The sequence below is a fragment of the Tyto alba genome, unplaced genomic scaffold (genome assembly GCF_018691265.1).
Source record: "Tyto alba isolate M040663 unplaced genomic scaffold, T.alba_DEE_v4.0 Super-Scaffold_8, whole genome shotgun sequence".
In the NCBI taxonomy this organism is placed as follows: domain Eukaryota; kingdom Metazoa; phylum Chordata; class Aves; order Strigiformes; family Tytonidae; genus Tyto; species Tyto alba.
Window position 1 is genome coordinate 10,276,077 of NW_024881329.1, and position 17,401 is coordinate 10,293,477.

The window sequence follows — 17,401 nt, forward strand, 5'->3', positions numbered from 1 at the left end:
ACAGTAAAGAAATTTCTTACTGAAATTCAGCGTTTTTCTAAACTGGTTGTAAGTTATGGCTACATACATAAACATATGTGGCATAAGCATGCATGTTTGAATGTGAGTGTATATACAAATATCTAGTGTTACTCTGGCAATATGATGTCTGTAGCTAGTCTTCCAGGTTGAGCTTGTTCCAGGAAGGAGTAGCTTAAGATAGAGACATGGCATGTAAAGCTACTGTCTACCATACTACTTTACAATATCAAGTAGTTTGTCCTTTGACTTTTTATAAAAAGTTTAAACTCCTGGAGTCATGTGAATGTCAACAAATCTCAGCTTCCACAAAAACAAACAAACAAACAAACACCAAAACCAAGGTATTTGCAAACTTACAAATGACAGAGACGACCTTGAATGGAAAACCCTTATGTCAAAGAAAGACAGTTAAAGAACTACAGAAGTGTTTATGTGTATATTAATGTAGGTGTGTATGTATATATTTAAATCTGGTTTTGAAAGATTGAGGTTAGAAACATTGTGTCACTGTGCTCCTCCCAACATTGGGGTTCAGTTCTAGTTAGTCACAAACTTTCAGAATTGATCCATTAGTGTTGTAGCACTTGAGTAATTTTAGTTTTGTAAGTACAGAATCAATTATATGGAAAGACATGGCTGTAGCAGTCAGCAGAGAGACCATTTAACACTACATCTTGCTGTATTTATTTTATGATTCATTGGATAGATATGCTAAAATACGTCTAAACCACAGAGTGCATTGGGTGATGTGGCATTTCTGAGCTCAGTTAAATAATAGGATGCGTTATATTCAAATCAGAATAACATTAAGCTCTGAATACTAAACAGGGCAGCAAAAAGCCTTCAGCACACAAAATAAACAAGTAAAAAAAAAACCAAATGAAACTGTCTAATAAATACAATGTGGAGCAACAGGCTGCATGTACTAGAGGAATTAAGCCAATTTAAACCGTATGGGCAGTACTCCACTTTCATAGAATCATAGAATCATTTAGGTCAGATGTGCTTGGCATCTAACGGTTTCAATGGCAGTTGGATGCACGCATCAAAGGGCAAAGTCTGGCTCAGAGCACCCGCGTGGATTTGATAGCATAGGTTTATGACCTTGTAATCCTAGAGCATCTAAAACAGTAAGAACTCTATCCAGCTTAAAATAGCCACTGTAGTTGCTGTTGATACAGGCTTGTGGGCTCCCCAGATCTGGGGCCAAATTTGGTGCTGGCATGACAGGAGGAAGTCTGTTGACAGCTGATAGCAGTGGAGTTGCAGTTGATGACATCATAACAAATTTGGCATGTGAAGCTGAATCAGAAGTCTGATCAGAAGTGTCCATTTCTTACACAGAGTTAAAACTGGGACTTTCACATTGCCAATCCACAGAGATCTGTCAGGCCCATGTGTAACTTTTAAGGGTCTTGCTTTAAAAGTACATTCAACCCCCAGTTTCACTTAGCATGGTGACTGTAAAAAAAATATGAAGGACTGGATTTTCCCTCTTGCGTCCAAAAGGATAAAGTCCCTAATCGTGCCAATATAAGCACGACAAGAACAAGCCCCATAGTAGCCAACACACTGGGATGTATCTGGGCTGCAGCAGAGGGTGAGAACAGAGAGGTGCTCTTCACTCTAACTGCTGGGGGTGATCCAGTACCCAAGCATGCCTGATGTTAAGCAGACAACTCTGTGGATACTGTCCTGCAGAGGAACTGCCACAGGTCCCACTGCACTGGTCTGGCTGCTGGCAAGTGGTGTGGTATAGATGACCTGCTGCAGCTGTGTCCCCTCTTCCCTTCCTGGGTCTTTACACTGCAAGACTCAGAGTGGAGGTCTTACTGATGATCCAAATCGTTCCTCGAAGTATTTCAAGAAATTAAATTATTTTATTTTGATTTCAGCTGCTGCAAAAATAGTCCCAAACCCGTGTGCTTTGTTTTTATTAAAATACTAAATTGCTGACGTGATTTTAATGAAAATTAGTGAAAATTAATTAAAACAAATTAATGAAAAGCAACTGAGAAATGGATTCCTCTTCTGAAACTGTGGTATGCAAACTCTTAACCTCAATCACATTTTTGTGGTTCCTCTGTAAACACCTAAGTGTGTAATAGTGGTTTGTCATGGAACTTTTTTGATGGAAATTCTTAGAAAGTGAGGCTATACTACATAATACATTTTGTCTCCCTTTATGTACTACTTGATATAATGCACGTGTTCTTACGTGCTCTGTCTAACAGTCATATTAATCTGTAGTTAAATCTTTTATCTTCAGTATTGGAAAAGAAATGGAAAAGATGCTATCAGGCTCAGGGGTTTTCCATCCTGTTTTCTGCTTGTAGGGGACAGGAGGGCAGGAGGAGTCTTAGTTACAGGACTAATACCAACTTCGGGCATGGGTTGTGCACTGCAGAATGCAGTGGCTGAGGAGGAGCTGTCCTCTCTGGCAGACTGGATGCATGTGGGATCTTTGGATCATCCAGAGGTGTGTTGGGTAGGTTCTGCATATGGCTCAGGCAGGTGTGAGAAACGTATGCGATTCGGGTGAGCTGCTTGGGGGAACAAGACCACCACTTGTGTATACCTGCATACAGCAAAGCAGGAACTAGCCCCTGGTGTACAATAAATGTAACACTTAGATTGATCTGTTCTAGAATGCATTTTAGTAGTTGTTCATATATATTTATTATTATTTTTTTTGTATTTTACGTTCCCTTTCCTTGCAAAGATATGGCAGTTTTTTGTTTGCTTTCTCTTATTTTCAGAAACTCTGGTAATATGATGAAGATCGTGCTACTAAAAGTAGAATTTAATAGCTGTGCACAGGGGAGGACAGATATAGGGAGGTTCAACGGGTCTTGTAAAGAATGCCTTACAAAACATTCAGCCTTTAAAGGTCCACTCGGTCTCCCTGGAGAAGTGTCAGCGAGCTCTGCCAGTGGGTCGCTCCCTGGAGAGAGAAGCCAAAATTTTTCCCCACTGTCCTTCACTAGGAAAATTAGCTGAGTGCTTCCTCCAGTATATCTTGCCCAAGTAGAGCATACAGCCCTTTGGGATAGGAGAGCTCAGTGGAGCCAGTTGACTTGAACAGGTTTTATTTACTGTGTTCCTTCTTGGGACTGATGTGAAAAAAATATTTTCTGCCTAGGAACCTTTGTGTGGAAGCCATCCATGAACTAAACATTTCAGAACAGAAGGATCTCCACATGGAAATTTTCTATCCACTGACATTTTTATGCCCATAACCATTTTGAACCAAAATGGAAAAAAAAAAATCAGAGAGGTTAATAAAACCAGCAATTATTTTCTCTAAGGAGTGCTACTAGTTCAAAAATTTGCCATTAAGTGTAAACGGTTATTGAGATTGTACATGCTAGACCAAATTCATCCTTTCTATAACTCCTCAGAACTCAATGGAGTTACATGAGGGATTAATTTGGTCCATTGCTCTCAGCCATCAGTTTTAGAGGATATATAACAATCGAGGGAACTATTATTGTCAACATTATTTTATGACTTTTGAGAGCTGCTCAGTATTTGTATTTTACAGATACATAAGCAGGGTGAGTGCATGAAGTGAAGTTAGCGTTTCAGTATTGAAAGCAGTGGAATTTTCAAAATTATTTCTGTATAATTAAAAGTAATAAGCATTCTAACAGCTATTATTGCTATGAATCTTGCATAGATGCCTGAATACAGCTACATACGCTTTTGAAATGTTCGTAGACATTTAATCTGGCAGAGCACAAAACATTTCACAAAGCGTAGAAAAAAATTGGCAAGTCTTAGAACTGTTATCACACCAACTGACTAATTATCACAGTGTTCATGTGAAACTTAACTGTATTTATTGCACACAAGAAGTTAAGGCAGAAAGGTGAAACTTTTCCAAAAGCTACCTTACAGGGCAGTTACAGGGACAGGAGCAAACCACAAGATCGCTATGGTCGCTCTTTACTTTTCTGTTTTCTCCAAACCTAAATTGTTTCTGTAACTTTCAAAATAAACTGAGGAAAGCTTCAGGTGGTAAATCTGAAATGTTATATGGTGAATCTGCATCTGCACATAAATCATATATTTTAATTCATGTCAGAAGGTGTATACAGCTACCTGAATCTTTATGACACATGCAAGATGCTTGAATTATGTTATTTAAGTTTAAACTGACTGGAACAGTTGTGCTCACAAACAGTTCTAGTCAAGGTCTGTACACTGAAAAATGAGTGGCCAAAACAGCATTACTTGTCATTCATAAGACAGCAAGGCTCTCTCCTGGTTTGGTAAATCAGGTTTGCACTGGTTTCTTGATTACAAAGCAAGATACAAACTTGTTTGATCACCAAAGTGGGTACCCTCCCTGCACAGTGCTATGTGTTCTTCCATAGCGGTAGCGTTAGTGTATTGGGTTGTTTGTATTTATTCTCTTCTATAATGGAGGCATGTTTGGGCAGTGAAGGAAGGGTTTTGTCTTCACAACCTATTAAAGTTTGGGTCACCCAGAGGAATGAATGAAGTTGCTCTGAACTGCACCAGGTACAGAACCTGTAAAGCACAGAACTAGTGGCAGGACTGCTTTTTACAGTTCTCTGGATCTCTCAGTTCCTATGTTCTCAGAGCATGTATTACAAGAACATTGATTTCTGCAGCATTAGGAGACTGGCTGAGCAAGAACTCATCCATATTTCCTGACAACTGTGGGCATCTCCAAACTATGGGATCTTGGCTTACTTCCCCATTCCTGTCTCCAAATTCTTTCTCAACCTATGTCTGGACTCCGCATTAAAGCAGTACTTTTGAGGGTTCATTGTCTTACACCTGTGTCCTGCTGCCATGGTTTCTGCTAAAGAAAGGCCAAGAACGCAGGCCAGAATTATTCCACAGTCTGCTCTAGCTGGTCTCTGACCTGACCAATGGAGATAGCTTTGTGCTGCGACTGAACCTTCAGTCCTAAATAGTTTATCAGTCTGGCAGCTGCTGTGTGGTGGATATATAGCGAGACCCAGCTCTTTCTTCCCAAGTAGCTAAACTTGAAGCATCTCCAGAGCAAGGGTGAGATAGCTGAGAGCCATAATCATTTCCCTCAGCAAAAATGATTCATTAATGTTAAAATGTCAGGACCATTAAAATGCAAGTGAGCCTTTTAAAATTTGAGAACAATGGGCCTTATCCTGGAAAAGATTTGATGAAATTACATTGATTCCGGTACCATTATCCATGAAAAATCTGTCCATACAAGTAAAGGTTTGTTGGCTGGGCCTCCCATTTTTGTTAGCTATATTTTATTGCTGTAATTACACCTAGTAGCTTATCTAATAGAGTCAAGTTCTTATAAAGAAATTAAGACAATTAATGCTACTTTTAGCAAAAATGAAATAGCAAGTAAAATTGATTTGAAATTTGACGAAGCTCTTCTTTTTTATTTCCTAGTATCTGAATTACAGGAAGAAGGAATAAATGCCATTAACTTACCTCTCAGTCCAATTCCATTCGAACTAGACCCTGAAGACACTATGCTAGGTAATTCACAACAATTTTACATCTCAACATGAAAGCTTGATGTAAAATAAAGTGTCATGCCTGTAATAGTTTCTAATATCTTTCTTTTAAACCTTCCAGAGGAGAATGAAGTCCGAACAATGGTTGATCCAAATTCAAGAAATGACCCCAAATTACAAGAACTAATGAAGGTAATGAAAAGCATGTAAACACTTTCAGGAAAGTGAAACTATTTTTTAATGCTATCCCTGCCTCTTGCATTTGAACACTTCAAAGCACACTGTTTAGATACTAATTAAATGAAACCATGTGGTGCATACATCCCAGTGAAATGGACAGGTCATTTGTTGCAGTATCTTTCTCTAGATACGGCACAGAGAGGTTTAAGAATTTGGATTAAAATCCTGAGTCCAGATTCTTAGTCCCATCCCACCCCCAATCTAAGATCCCACTGACTCTCCTTGTAGTCTTTGTGATTCTTGGGGTTAGAATGTTAGCAGGAAGCTTCATTAGAATTGACTTCAACACCTTTTGCTTCACAATAAAATGTTAAAATGCTGCTGACAGATTCTACTCCAGAAGGCCCTGCATCAATCCATTATTTGTCTAGACCTTGTGGTGCACTGACACGGCCACCTTAGAAGAGTCCTTCCTAAATCCTTCCTATTTTCTTCTGATAGTCTTTCAGACTGATTATATTTTGAGTCACTGCAGTTTTGGTATTCTTTCTGCTAAATAGTTTCATCATTGTACAAAATGACATGTGTTTTAAATTGCAAATGAATAGTGAATAACACTGCCAAATTTGTGTTTCCCATATAGGTATTAATTGACTGGATTAATGATGTGTTGGTAGGAGAGAGGATTATTGTGAAAGACTTGGCTGAAGACCTGTATGATGGACAAGTATTGCAGAAATTATTTGGTAAGAAAAAATACATGTGCATGCTGTTGGGGCACTTTGTCAGTGAGTAGATCACTTGTTCCTACTTAGGAACCTTGGTATCATCTTACATTTATGCCACTAAGTGATATAAAAATAGCATTGTATTATGAAACCCTTGAGCAATAGTCTGTATGCACAATCCTTATAGCTACAGTGCAATGTGTGGTGCTCTGTAGTTGATGAGAACAGCATAAAGCCTACCTGGGGTGCTAGAGAGGGTGGGTTCTTGTCTTGGCAGCAGTATTCACTCCAATTAAATTTATTATCTGCATATGTGCTGTACAAACTTAACTGTGTTACAAGTGGAAAGTAAGTTTGAAGGCAAGGGTATTTTCAGTACAATGGTGGATGTTTTTAATCTCTGCTAGTTCCATAGTATCGTTTATTCACATTGCAAAGTTCCTCTGGAAAGTTGGAATTTCTTTCTGATTTGATGTCTGGCTTTTAACGTTACTGAGGTAATGGTACCCAGTGGACTGCAAACTGAGCTTCAGCTGAGAAACAGATAGAAAAAAGAAACTGCTAATGCAGAGTTGGCATGTGCTTTTTTAACTGTTGGCTTGGAAGCCATTTTCTTAGTTATTACAGCTCATAAAGTCTCCAGTAAATTTCTTTTCAGTATCTTAAATGAATCTTGAAACATCATGTGAGCACTTCCAATAAAGACTACACAGACTATTCCCTTCTATGAATGGTTAAGCTATTGAATATGTTGTGATGGACTGGATATGCCCCAGACTGAACAATTTGATTCCCATGGGCAGACCTCCAGTGACTTCACCCAGAACCCCAAAAATGCACATCAGATACAGCCTGACTCTAAGTACGTGTATACTGATCCAGTACTTACTGATTTCAGTGGAATCTTTTCCATTACTATTAATTCCTTGTGGATCAGGTCTGTGCTAACTAAAGACTTTGGTCTTGTTGTGAGACTATGCACAGACTGATTTTTGTGGAGGCACAAGAAACCCATGAAGGTAGCAGTCTCTTAGGCAGGATTCATAGGGTGGTAGCTCAGGCTCTCACTCTTTTGGGGAAGATAAGGTCTTACCAAATAAGATATCTCTCAATAAGATATTCTTTCATAGAAGTAAATTGACATGTGACCAAGCATTTTGTTTCTAGTGATGTTACCAGGGAGATTTTACTACAGAATTTTCTTTGCTTACTATTTAATGATAAACACTAAGCCATGTATGTATACACCTAGCAATCTGTACTAATTATTAACAAACTAATTCACAAAGTATTTTAAAATCTACTGCAAATTTTCAGTGCAGAAAAAGGCTGTGGTTTCATAGAAAGAAATTGGCCAAGATTTTAGTTGTTTTCATACCTCCAGAAATACTTGTTTTCATTTCTTGGGTGCATCCTCCACCTCTATGAATACAATGTCACTTCACTTTTATCACAAACAGGCCAAGTAAAATTTTTAAATCTCCTGACTCTGAGGGAAAAGCCAGGAAGCTGAGACTGATGGAACAAAATTTAAAGTACAAGCCACTTGCATACAGAATACCCTTTATACAGTAGCAATAGAAGTAATAGGCCTTACCTCTGAGTCTGATGTTCCCTAAGAGGGAGTTGCATGCAGCAAATATTTGTTATCCAGTAGTGTGGCTTTCATTAATACTTGGCCTTCCCTTTGTCAATGGGTAAATAAAGTGAAAATGTGAACTGTATCTTTAGGAGCTCAGAAGTGTGGGGGAGAGTGGCTCTTGAAGGAAAACCAGATAACTTTAAAACCAGGAAGTCTAATATCTCTTGAATGTATATCTGGGTGCATGGAATGTCTTTGTGTTCTTCATGGAGTTGAGAATGATTTTTCTTCTGGTTTTTTTCCTATTATCATTTCAGAGAAACTTGAAAGTGAGAAGCTGAATGTTGCTGAAGTTACTCAGTCTGAAATTGCTCAGAAACAGAAGCTACAGACAGTGCTTGAAAAGATCAACGAAACCCTTAAACTCCCTCCAAGAAGCATTAAATGGAACGTTGACTGTAAGTTATGTGTTTTCTATGCTGTTCTCATTTGTTGACAGCTGAGAGTTTATAGCTGCTCTCTGAATTCTGAAATATCCAATGATAAGGGAAGGCTGAAAGCTGGTATTTGTGGTAGGAGCTGCTATACAGGGCACTTCCAGATGTGGTACACTCTACCCTCTTTACTGGTGCTCAACCTCCAATTTAAAGATACTGTCTTCTCAGAGCCTGTCATAGTATGGTATTTCTGCTCTTAAATCCATATGCACAACAGCTTAAGTTTTCTGTTACTAAATGGGTTTGTTGAAATGGGCAAGTACCTGCATAAACATAGTAGACAGAAGGAGAGTTAGGTCCTAGGACTCTTTGTGTCTAATTTGCAACATAAATATGAATAATATTTCTGATTGTTTAAGTCTAAATCTGAACCACTGATTTTGATTACAAAACTCTCATAAAGATTAGGACTTCACCCTTTCTGTTTTGTTGTATTAAAATGAACATACTAATATCTAGTAGAAATGTCCTCAGTGGTCCAGTTCAAGACATTTTAGTGCATGTGTGTTGCAGAAAGCAGGTTATCAACAGTTTTAGAAAATTAGGCCACTTAATCTGTTTTAAATTTGAATTCAGAATCCAGAATGATTTCACCCTGGTGAATATCTTGACCAGAATATAGCAGTTTCCCTGTCTCCTATACCTGTCTTGAGCTGAGCTGTTTTGTATCTTGTTCCATTCACAACAAAGTGGGGGGGGAGAGAAATAGCTCGAGGGAGCAAGAGTGAACATCAGGCATCTCTGACTTCCCCCTTTGTGTGGTCACACTGAGTTTTCTGTCCCCATCTCTCTTCAACCTCCCCCCAGGTTTTTTCCATTCTCTGTTAAGCAGCTGGAGGCAGGGTGTTTGGAGTGCCCTGACAATTTAACTTCTAGTTTTAATTTAATGTTTTACATGTGTTTTAGAGCTAAAGAAGAGATAGACAGCAGCAGCTGGAGTCAGCTGTAGCACACACCGGTGCTAGGCAGACAGACATCTTTTTAGTGCTTGGCTAAAGCACCTCATCCGTGACCACTGGCAGCCCAGCAAAACTTGACAGCGATACCGCATTTTATATGAATGGGCATAGTTGAGACTTGCATTGGAAGCTAACAAAAAAGGATATTTTAGTGAATCTGATCCTGCTTTACCAATAAAGTAAGGTAGTAGTTATTGGTTAGTTCAAGTACAAAAATTGTTACTGTAGATATCAAAGATCATTTAGGAATACTATTCTGGGGAAGACTCTAAATGCAAAAACAAAATGGAAGAAAAAAGGCAATAACAAGAGTTGTAAGTTATTCACTTTCATCCCAATGGTTTGATACTTGATTAAGGATTTCCTACAGTATGGCTTTTGATATCTTGTAAGTCATGTTAGTGTTAACTACCCATATGAAACCTGCTGTGAAAAAGGTTCAATAACAACTATAACTTCATGAGGAATGTTTGAGTCATTGAGTTTAGTAAGTTACTGCTTAAGGCTTCTGCCAAAATAGGCTCGTTTATCATCCTGCAGACATTGTGACACTTAAAAATGAGTAAGTGCATGCTATGAGTACAAAAATATCTTTCTGATAGTCCATAAATCCTTATTGAAATAAAAGGAATAAAGGAAAGGCAAGGAGAATGCAGAGACAGCACTGCTGAACATGAAGTCTGGCTTTTGGATTAGCTTTAGATTTCCATCAACACAAGCCTATGGAATCCAGACGAGCTGCAAAAAATAACGCTTCAGTGCTGATGCATATTACTGACCAGTTGAGCAGGAGACCAGTAAAGGTGAGGTGACTTAAAAGTGCCCTCTGGCTCCAGGTGTCAGGAGGAAAAGAGTTCCATAATCCCTACATCCTAAAAAGTAAAAATATGTGCCCTACTTACTTTGCAGTTTGTAACTTGTGCTTTTAATATCTATTTCAGCTGTCCATGCTAAAAGTCTTGTAGCAATACTTCATCTTCTGGTTGCATTATCACAGTATTTTCGAGCACCGATCAGACTGCCAGATCACGTGTCCATTCAGGTGGTTGTTGTGCAGGTAAGAGAGGTGTTGAACAGCTCTTGGTGGTGTGAAATTGGCTGAGGGGTTTCTTGGAAGATACGCCTAGAGTTTCTGTTTGGGCAGGCCAACGTGTGTCTCTGGCTGACAAGAAACACACATGGGTCTTCCCTGCTGACAGTACTTCAACCAGAAAAAGGCAGAAGTGCTTTCCCAGATTGAGCTGTGGCTCAGAATATCTTCTTTTGATTGTGAAGTGGCCAGACTCTGACATTAAAAATATATGAAACATTATTATTGTTGGAATGTGTTTATCACCCAATATGATCTCCAGAATTATTATTTTTCCCATTTTTGATGGCCTTCTCACTTGTGTAGAGATTCAAATCATTCTTGGCAGTGAATGATGAATTGTCACTGTTTATTACATTCAGATTCATGGTAGGTGACTAAATACTCTTTTTCAGCCTTGTGCATGCTAATTTAGTCTGATTACAGTGTTGGCTTTCTCATAAGCATGCAAAAACCCCCCATCAACTAAATCTTTTGTGTCAGTCGGTCTCCTTATTAGAGCCTCATCCATCCAAACTCTTCATGTTATTTCGTTCATCATTTTTCTTTCAGTTGGACTTGTGCTTGCTCTATCTTATTTGGCCTCTTCCCATTTAATCTGCTTTTCGTTCTCTCCAATTAGCGTTGCCTTTATTTTTTACACTGTTACTGTCTTTATTTATGTGTTTTAACTGATGTTACCCTGCAATATCTGGTGCAAAGAGCTATTGCTCAAGTTTTGTGTGACTGAAAATCTGTGGGACAGATCTCCTTTTTCCAGCATTTGAATCAGACAAGTTTTGTAATTTGTGGAGAAATCTGAAGGAGAGTCTCTGGTAGATGTATCACTGACGCCTGATAATGACTCATTGGCTCTTAGTTTCTGCTTCGTGGGTTTCTCTACAGACAGAAGAGAACCCTAGCAAATCTGCATTTAGATATCTAAGGGTTCAGAGGAACATAATTTTCAAGCACCTCAGCTATTATAAATATATTAATTACACTGGTTTATCTCAAATTTATACCAAAACCAGCTTAAGAAATCAGGAATGCATCAGTCAGGGCATCCTTGGGATGAAAAACTAAACCAGAAAAATAACACAGTGCTAAAATAAAGAACCAGATCCTGCATTCTGCTGACACTCCATACGTCCAGACGAAATTCCCATTGAAATCAATGGACGTAATTGTCTTCTTGTTTAATAGGCTAATGTAGTTCAACAGCAAATCCACTGAAATCAGTACAGATAAACCAATTTAAAAACAATAAGTAGTGGGAGAATCTGGCTCACTGCTTTGCCTCTTAGCTATGCAGCTGTAGCTCAGGCGCCAGTGAATTGCAGAGAAAGCAGTTGCACCAGAATAAAATCCAAGTAATGTTGCGGGAGATTTCGTCCTGTAGACCCAGTCCTTGGTGACAGCCAATCAGTGGAACTCCAAGTCTATGCTGACTCCTATTAACTACAGGGGGCAGGGCAGTTTTCTTACTATAGTTGTGTTTGGGGCACTTTTTCATTTTTAATTTATGGCAGGTTGTTTTTTTATTTTTAATTTTTAAATCTCTCTTTCATCTCCTGTGGGATTGGTTCTGTAGAATTCATCACGTACCCTTTGAACTCAGTGAAAGTTTTAATCAACAATCAGCAGATTCTAAAGCCTAATTTAGTCTTCAAACTTGCACACCTCATGTTCTAAGCCCTCATATATTCTGTAAAGTAAGGTTGTGCCTAAGGAAGCTTAGCAGACTATGTGCTAATTGGTTTTAAATTCTACTCTATACAGTTTGATAAAGGGAACAGGAGGGAGAGAGAGAAAAAAATAAAAGAATGAAGTACTTTTATGAAGTCTTTAAGGAAGACTACCTTAATTCATTCATGATTTTGTTAGGTTTAGAAATACATAAAATGTAAGGCTTACTGTGTTGGCTGGGTGTAGTTTATTGAAATAGAAACAAGGATATTTCTAAGTGTGCTCATGCCCAACAGGTAATCAGCACAGTTCTTAGGAAAGCTTGTTTCCTTTGGCTGTTTTGTACAAAAGCTGTTAGCAATGAGAATAATATGTAATCTGGGTTATAAAATGATTTGGGAAAAAATGTGATATTGGACCTTTTGTAGCTATTTTGGTATATTATTTTATTTTCCTTCTGTAATACTGGAATGAGTAATTTTGAACAAAACCTAGGCTTCGTTTGATCATTTCTACTGAAACAAGTGAGAGCTCTTGTGGAGAGCTAGATCTGCCATCATTTTGCTTCTTTTTAAAAACTGTTTATTTATGCCATTCACAAACGGTTAAATGACAGATTGTTTGTGTGCAAGAGATGTCAGTCAGAGAGTATACAACTGCATTGACAGAGCAGCCAGAATGGCTTCAGCATATTCTGAGCACTGTGACAGCAATTCTAGGGTACATAAACTACTGTTAAGCAAAGCCAGGAAATGAATGGGATTAGAAGAAGGTATACATCACAAGTTTAATCTGAGATCATTGGTCCCATAACCTGGGAAGGTCTGGAATGTTTCCAAGCATCATTGCCTCCACAATCCAAAGAAATCTTCTTTTGAACCTGTGGCAAAGGTATTTGTTCTTCCAAGCTCTAGAATAGTTCTGTATTTCATTTTGGTGAGGCAATTATAAAACATGATCCAGATGAAATGGATAGTAAGAATACATAGGCAAAACCCATTCAAATAGTGGGAAGGTTTTCAGAGTGGGACTTTGCGTGGGAAATTAAACAGTTGGCCCTCAGTTACATAAAACTGCTGACATATAGCTGATGAGAGATGAAGAGGAGGCCCTTTCCATTTCCAAACATATTACCCAAATTTCAGATGGATTTTTTTTCGAGGGCTAGTTGCCAATTTAAAATGATCAGTGATTAGGAAGCTCTTTCATGGCCTTTAGTGAAGTCTTTCAGCTGTGAGGGAAGAAAATACCAAGCTTGTCCAAATAAAGTCTTCCGTGGTTGCTGGAATATGTATCCAGCTATGGTGAATCTTAATTCATGCCTCATTTCTTAGTAACTTTCAAATAGTAGATGTTCATTTTTATCATTTGTTTTTTCAGTTATAGCCACTGTTGTCTTTAAGGAACATTGCTGGACAGTATTTCAGTCCTGAGTAGTGCTTCTTTGTATTTTTAGGAATATTGTGTCATTCTCTGAGAACAAGATTCACAACAGGTGACATCAGTATTAGCCTCAGTTTTGAGGTGGAAGGTTTTTAAAGTTCAGAAGATGTATAGGAAACAGCCTTCACAGAGAAGATGCTTAGACTAGACTAGTGTTTCTAAGGTCCATTCTGATTGTTGCCATTGGAACTTTTTCACCAGTCTTTTTACAAATCAAAAGCATAGGAAAGTCTGTCTTAACTTGTATTGATCACATAAGTGTCCAGTGGGTGCATGTCATATTTGGGCAGTATGGAAATTCCATTAATGTTAGTGATCAGATGCCAGGCACAAAACTAGGCCTTGATGTCTTGTTGTGTTTAGTTTGTTTAGTTGGTTAGTTGTTTTTTTTCTCTTGTCAACAGTAGGATTAAGGTGCAGATTCCTACTTATATTTATTGCAGGTTATCAAAAAGGGAAATACATTTTATATTGGTGCTGAGGTATGTTTTAGGCTATTTTTGCACTTTTGCAGAGGGAAGGTAAAGTATTAGAAACCTTTTTCTTCTCCCATATCACCAGACTAGGCACTAAGAAGTACAGTTCCCATTGCTATGGTGCTCAACTCCCTTAGGAGACAAGAGTGATAGGGCTTTTGCTCCAGGAGGCATCATTGGCATGTCAGAGTCATCATCAGGAGGAAATAAAAGTTTCCTTTCACCCTGCAGCAAAGGGAAAAATAAACAAAAGTGTTAAACAGAGTGGAATTCTAACTTGAGCTATCACAAACTAGATTGTAACTTCAGATGCAAACTGGAAATGAAGATAGCCCTAAATGATGTAGTAGTTCTTAAGATTTTCAAGGAATGTGATAGAAGACGTCTCAGCAGCTATTCTGTACCCCATCTTTCAGTATGTAGCACAGTGGACTCCGCTTTGTCTTTTTAATGTTCAGAGGTCCTCCCTGAATGCATTATTAACCATGTGCAAGATATTTAGTAATAAGCTTTACAAACTATAACGAAAACCCCATGAAACTATAATCTAGCTAAAATGACAGTTCAGAGTACTCCAAGATCCAGTCTAGACTGACCCAGAGGATGCCGTGTATGGCTTTATTGTGGAAAGTAAGTTTGATTCTCATATGTTTTAGTAACGCAGTGAGAAGTAATAGTCTCAAGCCTGGCCAAATGGTCAGCACATCATACACTGAGAACTGCCTCAGGTAGGAATGTGCTATCTTCTCTAAGACAGGGAAGAGTACCAGTCCCAGTCCACATGTCATGAAAGACTTTTCCAAAAGGTTATTCTCCTTTTCTCTTTCCCACGTAGAAGGCAAGTCTAGGACCAGCATAAATTTATTTTTCTCATTTCCTTGTATGACAGGGAATAAAGAATCATGAATAATTGCCTAATGTCTAGATTTTACATGCAGTTGTCAGCATTTGCCCGACTTTTCTTTCTGTACTGCAAAATTTTACTAATTCCAGTGAATAAAATTAACACGGAAAAAACAGAGAGGCAAAACATATGTGCAGTATTTACACCATCATCAGATGACTATGAACTGCATACTGGAAACAATGTCAGATTTTTAAATTCCTTCATTTTCCAACTGACTCAAATACCAACCATTTGAGTTGGCTTCTACCATTTTCTGTACAGCTTTTAGACACAGGCCACTCACCACCACGTACAAAGGGCTTCTCACATCTGAAGAACATTGAAGTCAATGCATATATTAACACCAAGATGACTAGGGTCTGGAGCAGGCTGTGAATGGATTATCCTCCATTTTGACTTTCCACCACAAGCAAATAGACCACTTTGTGTGGAGGAATTTCAGAAGAAGAAAACACAGAGGCAAAAAAGAAAGTATATGAACAGGGAAGAAAGAACAGATAGCCTGGGAGCAAGATTTTTGCAAAAGAGAAGCAGCGTCACCATCTGCCAAGCTGTTAATTGAAATAGAAGGTTTAATTCAACTCACCTTGACATACCTCTATTAAAATACATACATATGTGTTTAGGTGTTTCAAATGTTTTGCTGAATTGAGGCCTTTAAAAGAAAAGTGAATTAAGGACAATGGAAAAGAAATGCTTCCTTCTACAGGTGGAGTTTCAAGTTTCTTGTTAATGTACAAAGAGTGTTCTGAAATACTTGCAAGGTGAAATAATATATTACTGTAAGTTCATTTTTAAAAAGTTCTTATTTTGCAGGTTTCTTATCTAATTATGTTTGTGGATCACAGATTTTTACTGTACCCTAAGCATTAAACTTCACTGAGGAAAATGTCACTTTTTTATTTTTTCCAGAAACGAGAAGGAATCCTCCAGTCTCGACAAATCCAAGAGGAAATAACTGGTAACACTGAGTATGTCAACACCACTTTTGCCAGCAGTTCAGTAATTGAACACAGATGTGTCTCAGAAATTCAAACGTTTGCTGATATTTAGATTTTGGTATTGGGGTTCCAGGGAAGATGATGCATCAGCCAGTGACTGTGTTTTAGCCTTTTCAAGAGCTGCAAACATGCATCTAAAAATACAAAAGGGTGAGGAAATACAGAGCTGGGGAACTAAAAGCAGGAGACTAGGATAAAAAAGAAGGCACAGTGAAGATATACAAAATCTCTACATTTATCAACTATTGATTTATTTCTGCATTTATAATACTTCTTATTAATTTATTCAAAAGTCCTTCAAATAAACAAGAAAGATATGTCTCATTCTTTTACGTTAGTATTTTCTTGATAGAGAACTAGATTCTTTCAAAAAGGAATGTGATATGACTATTTTTAGGTGTTTGGACTTTGAGGATGTGAAATAACAGTAGTAAGCCCTGTGCATGTTATCTTACAGAAAAATGATTCCAAACCAGCAGAAAGGAACAGTAGAGTATCCTAGTTTCTAATAGAATGGAAAGAAGCCAGACTATTGACTTACTAATCTTTAAGAATTTGTTTATGTGCAATAGTTATATGAGGGATCAACTGGAGCAAAATGCTGCAGTCCTTAAGAACCCAGTCCAAGCATTGTTTTGGCCAAAATTGTATTGTAGTTGGTGTGGTAAATGCATCTTTAAAGCAAATGGAAAAGTCTTCACAAAATCAACATGAAAAAGCCTTCTTCACTCAGGCAAGGTGTGTCGATTTGGTTTAATAATAGAAAATCTGAGATCTGACCTCCCAGGAGTATTCAGTGAAGCCAGGAGATATTATACTGATGGACTCCAGACTAATCCAGATTCTTAGCTGGAGTAACTTGATGAAGGTTTTCTTAATTCCATGAATCTACTCCAATTTTCACTAAGCTGAAAATCTGGACATGTATACTGTGATTTTTTGCAGCACGGTGTCTGTAAGTGAATTATATATAAATGTGTTTTGTTCTTTTTGTTGTTTTTTTCCATAGGGCATTATCAGGAAGGCATGGTAAGTTCATTTGATTATTATCTTTTTCTTGAGGCAGCCAAAGTATACATTAGTTCTGCAGTGGGTGGTCATTTTGATCAAGCTGCGAGGAAGTACGGGACTACAGGTTGCCCTGGCAAATATATAAATATATGCACCACAGGCTATTGTGGCAGTTAACAAAAGGAAAATAAAGCATTAAAATCAGTCTGACCATCTTTAAAACACATTTCAGTGCTTTTCAGCATGTGTTAATTTGCAGGTGCTTTGTGGTTTAACCTCCAGAACGTTACTCTAATAGTATTAATCATAAGTTCCCAGCATAATATGAAATGATGTCTTGTCCTATAAA

At 38.0% G+C, this 17,401-nt stretch overlaps 1 protein-coding gene across 3 annotated transcripts in view; it reads left to right on the top strand.

The window, feature by feature from the left end:
- The window catches only part of PARVA (parvin alpha), a 69,047-nt gene that overhangs the window by 39,014 nt on the left and 12,632 nt on the right, over positions 1-17,401 (top strand). For all 3 annotated transcript variants that reach the window (XM_042785463.1, XM_042785464.1, XM_042785462.1), the window contains exons 3-9: positions 5,443-5,532; positions 5,632-5,702; positions 6,334-6,436; positions 8,318-8,458; positions 10,398-10,513; positions 15,953-16,011; positions 17,051-17,070. In XM_042785463.1, the coding sequence (XP_042641397.1) occupies positions 5,443-5,532; positions 5,632-5,702; positions 6,334-6,436; positions 8,318-8,458; positions 10,398-10,513; positions 15,953-16,011; positions 17,051-17,070 (600 nt within the window). The remainder of the gene's footprint in view (positions 1-5,442; positions 5,533-5,631; positions 5,703-6,333; positions 6,437-8,317; positions 8,459-10,397; positions 10,514-15,952; positions 16,012-17,050; positions 17,071-17,401) is intronic.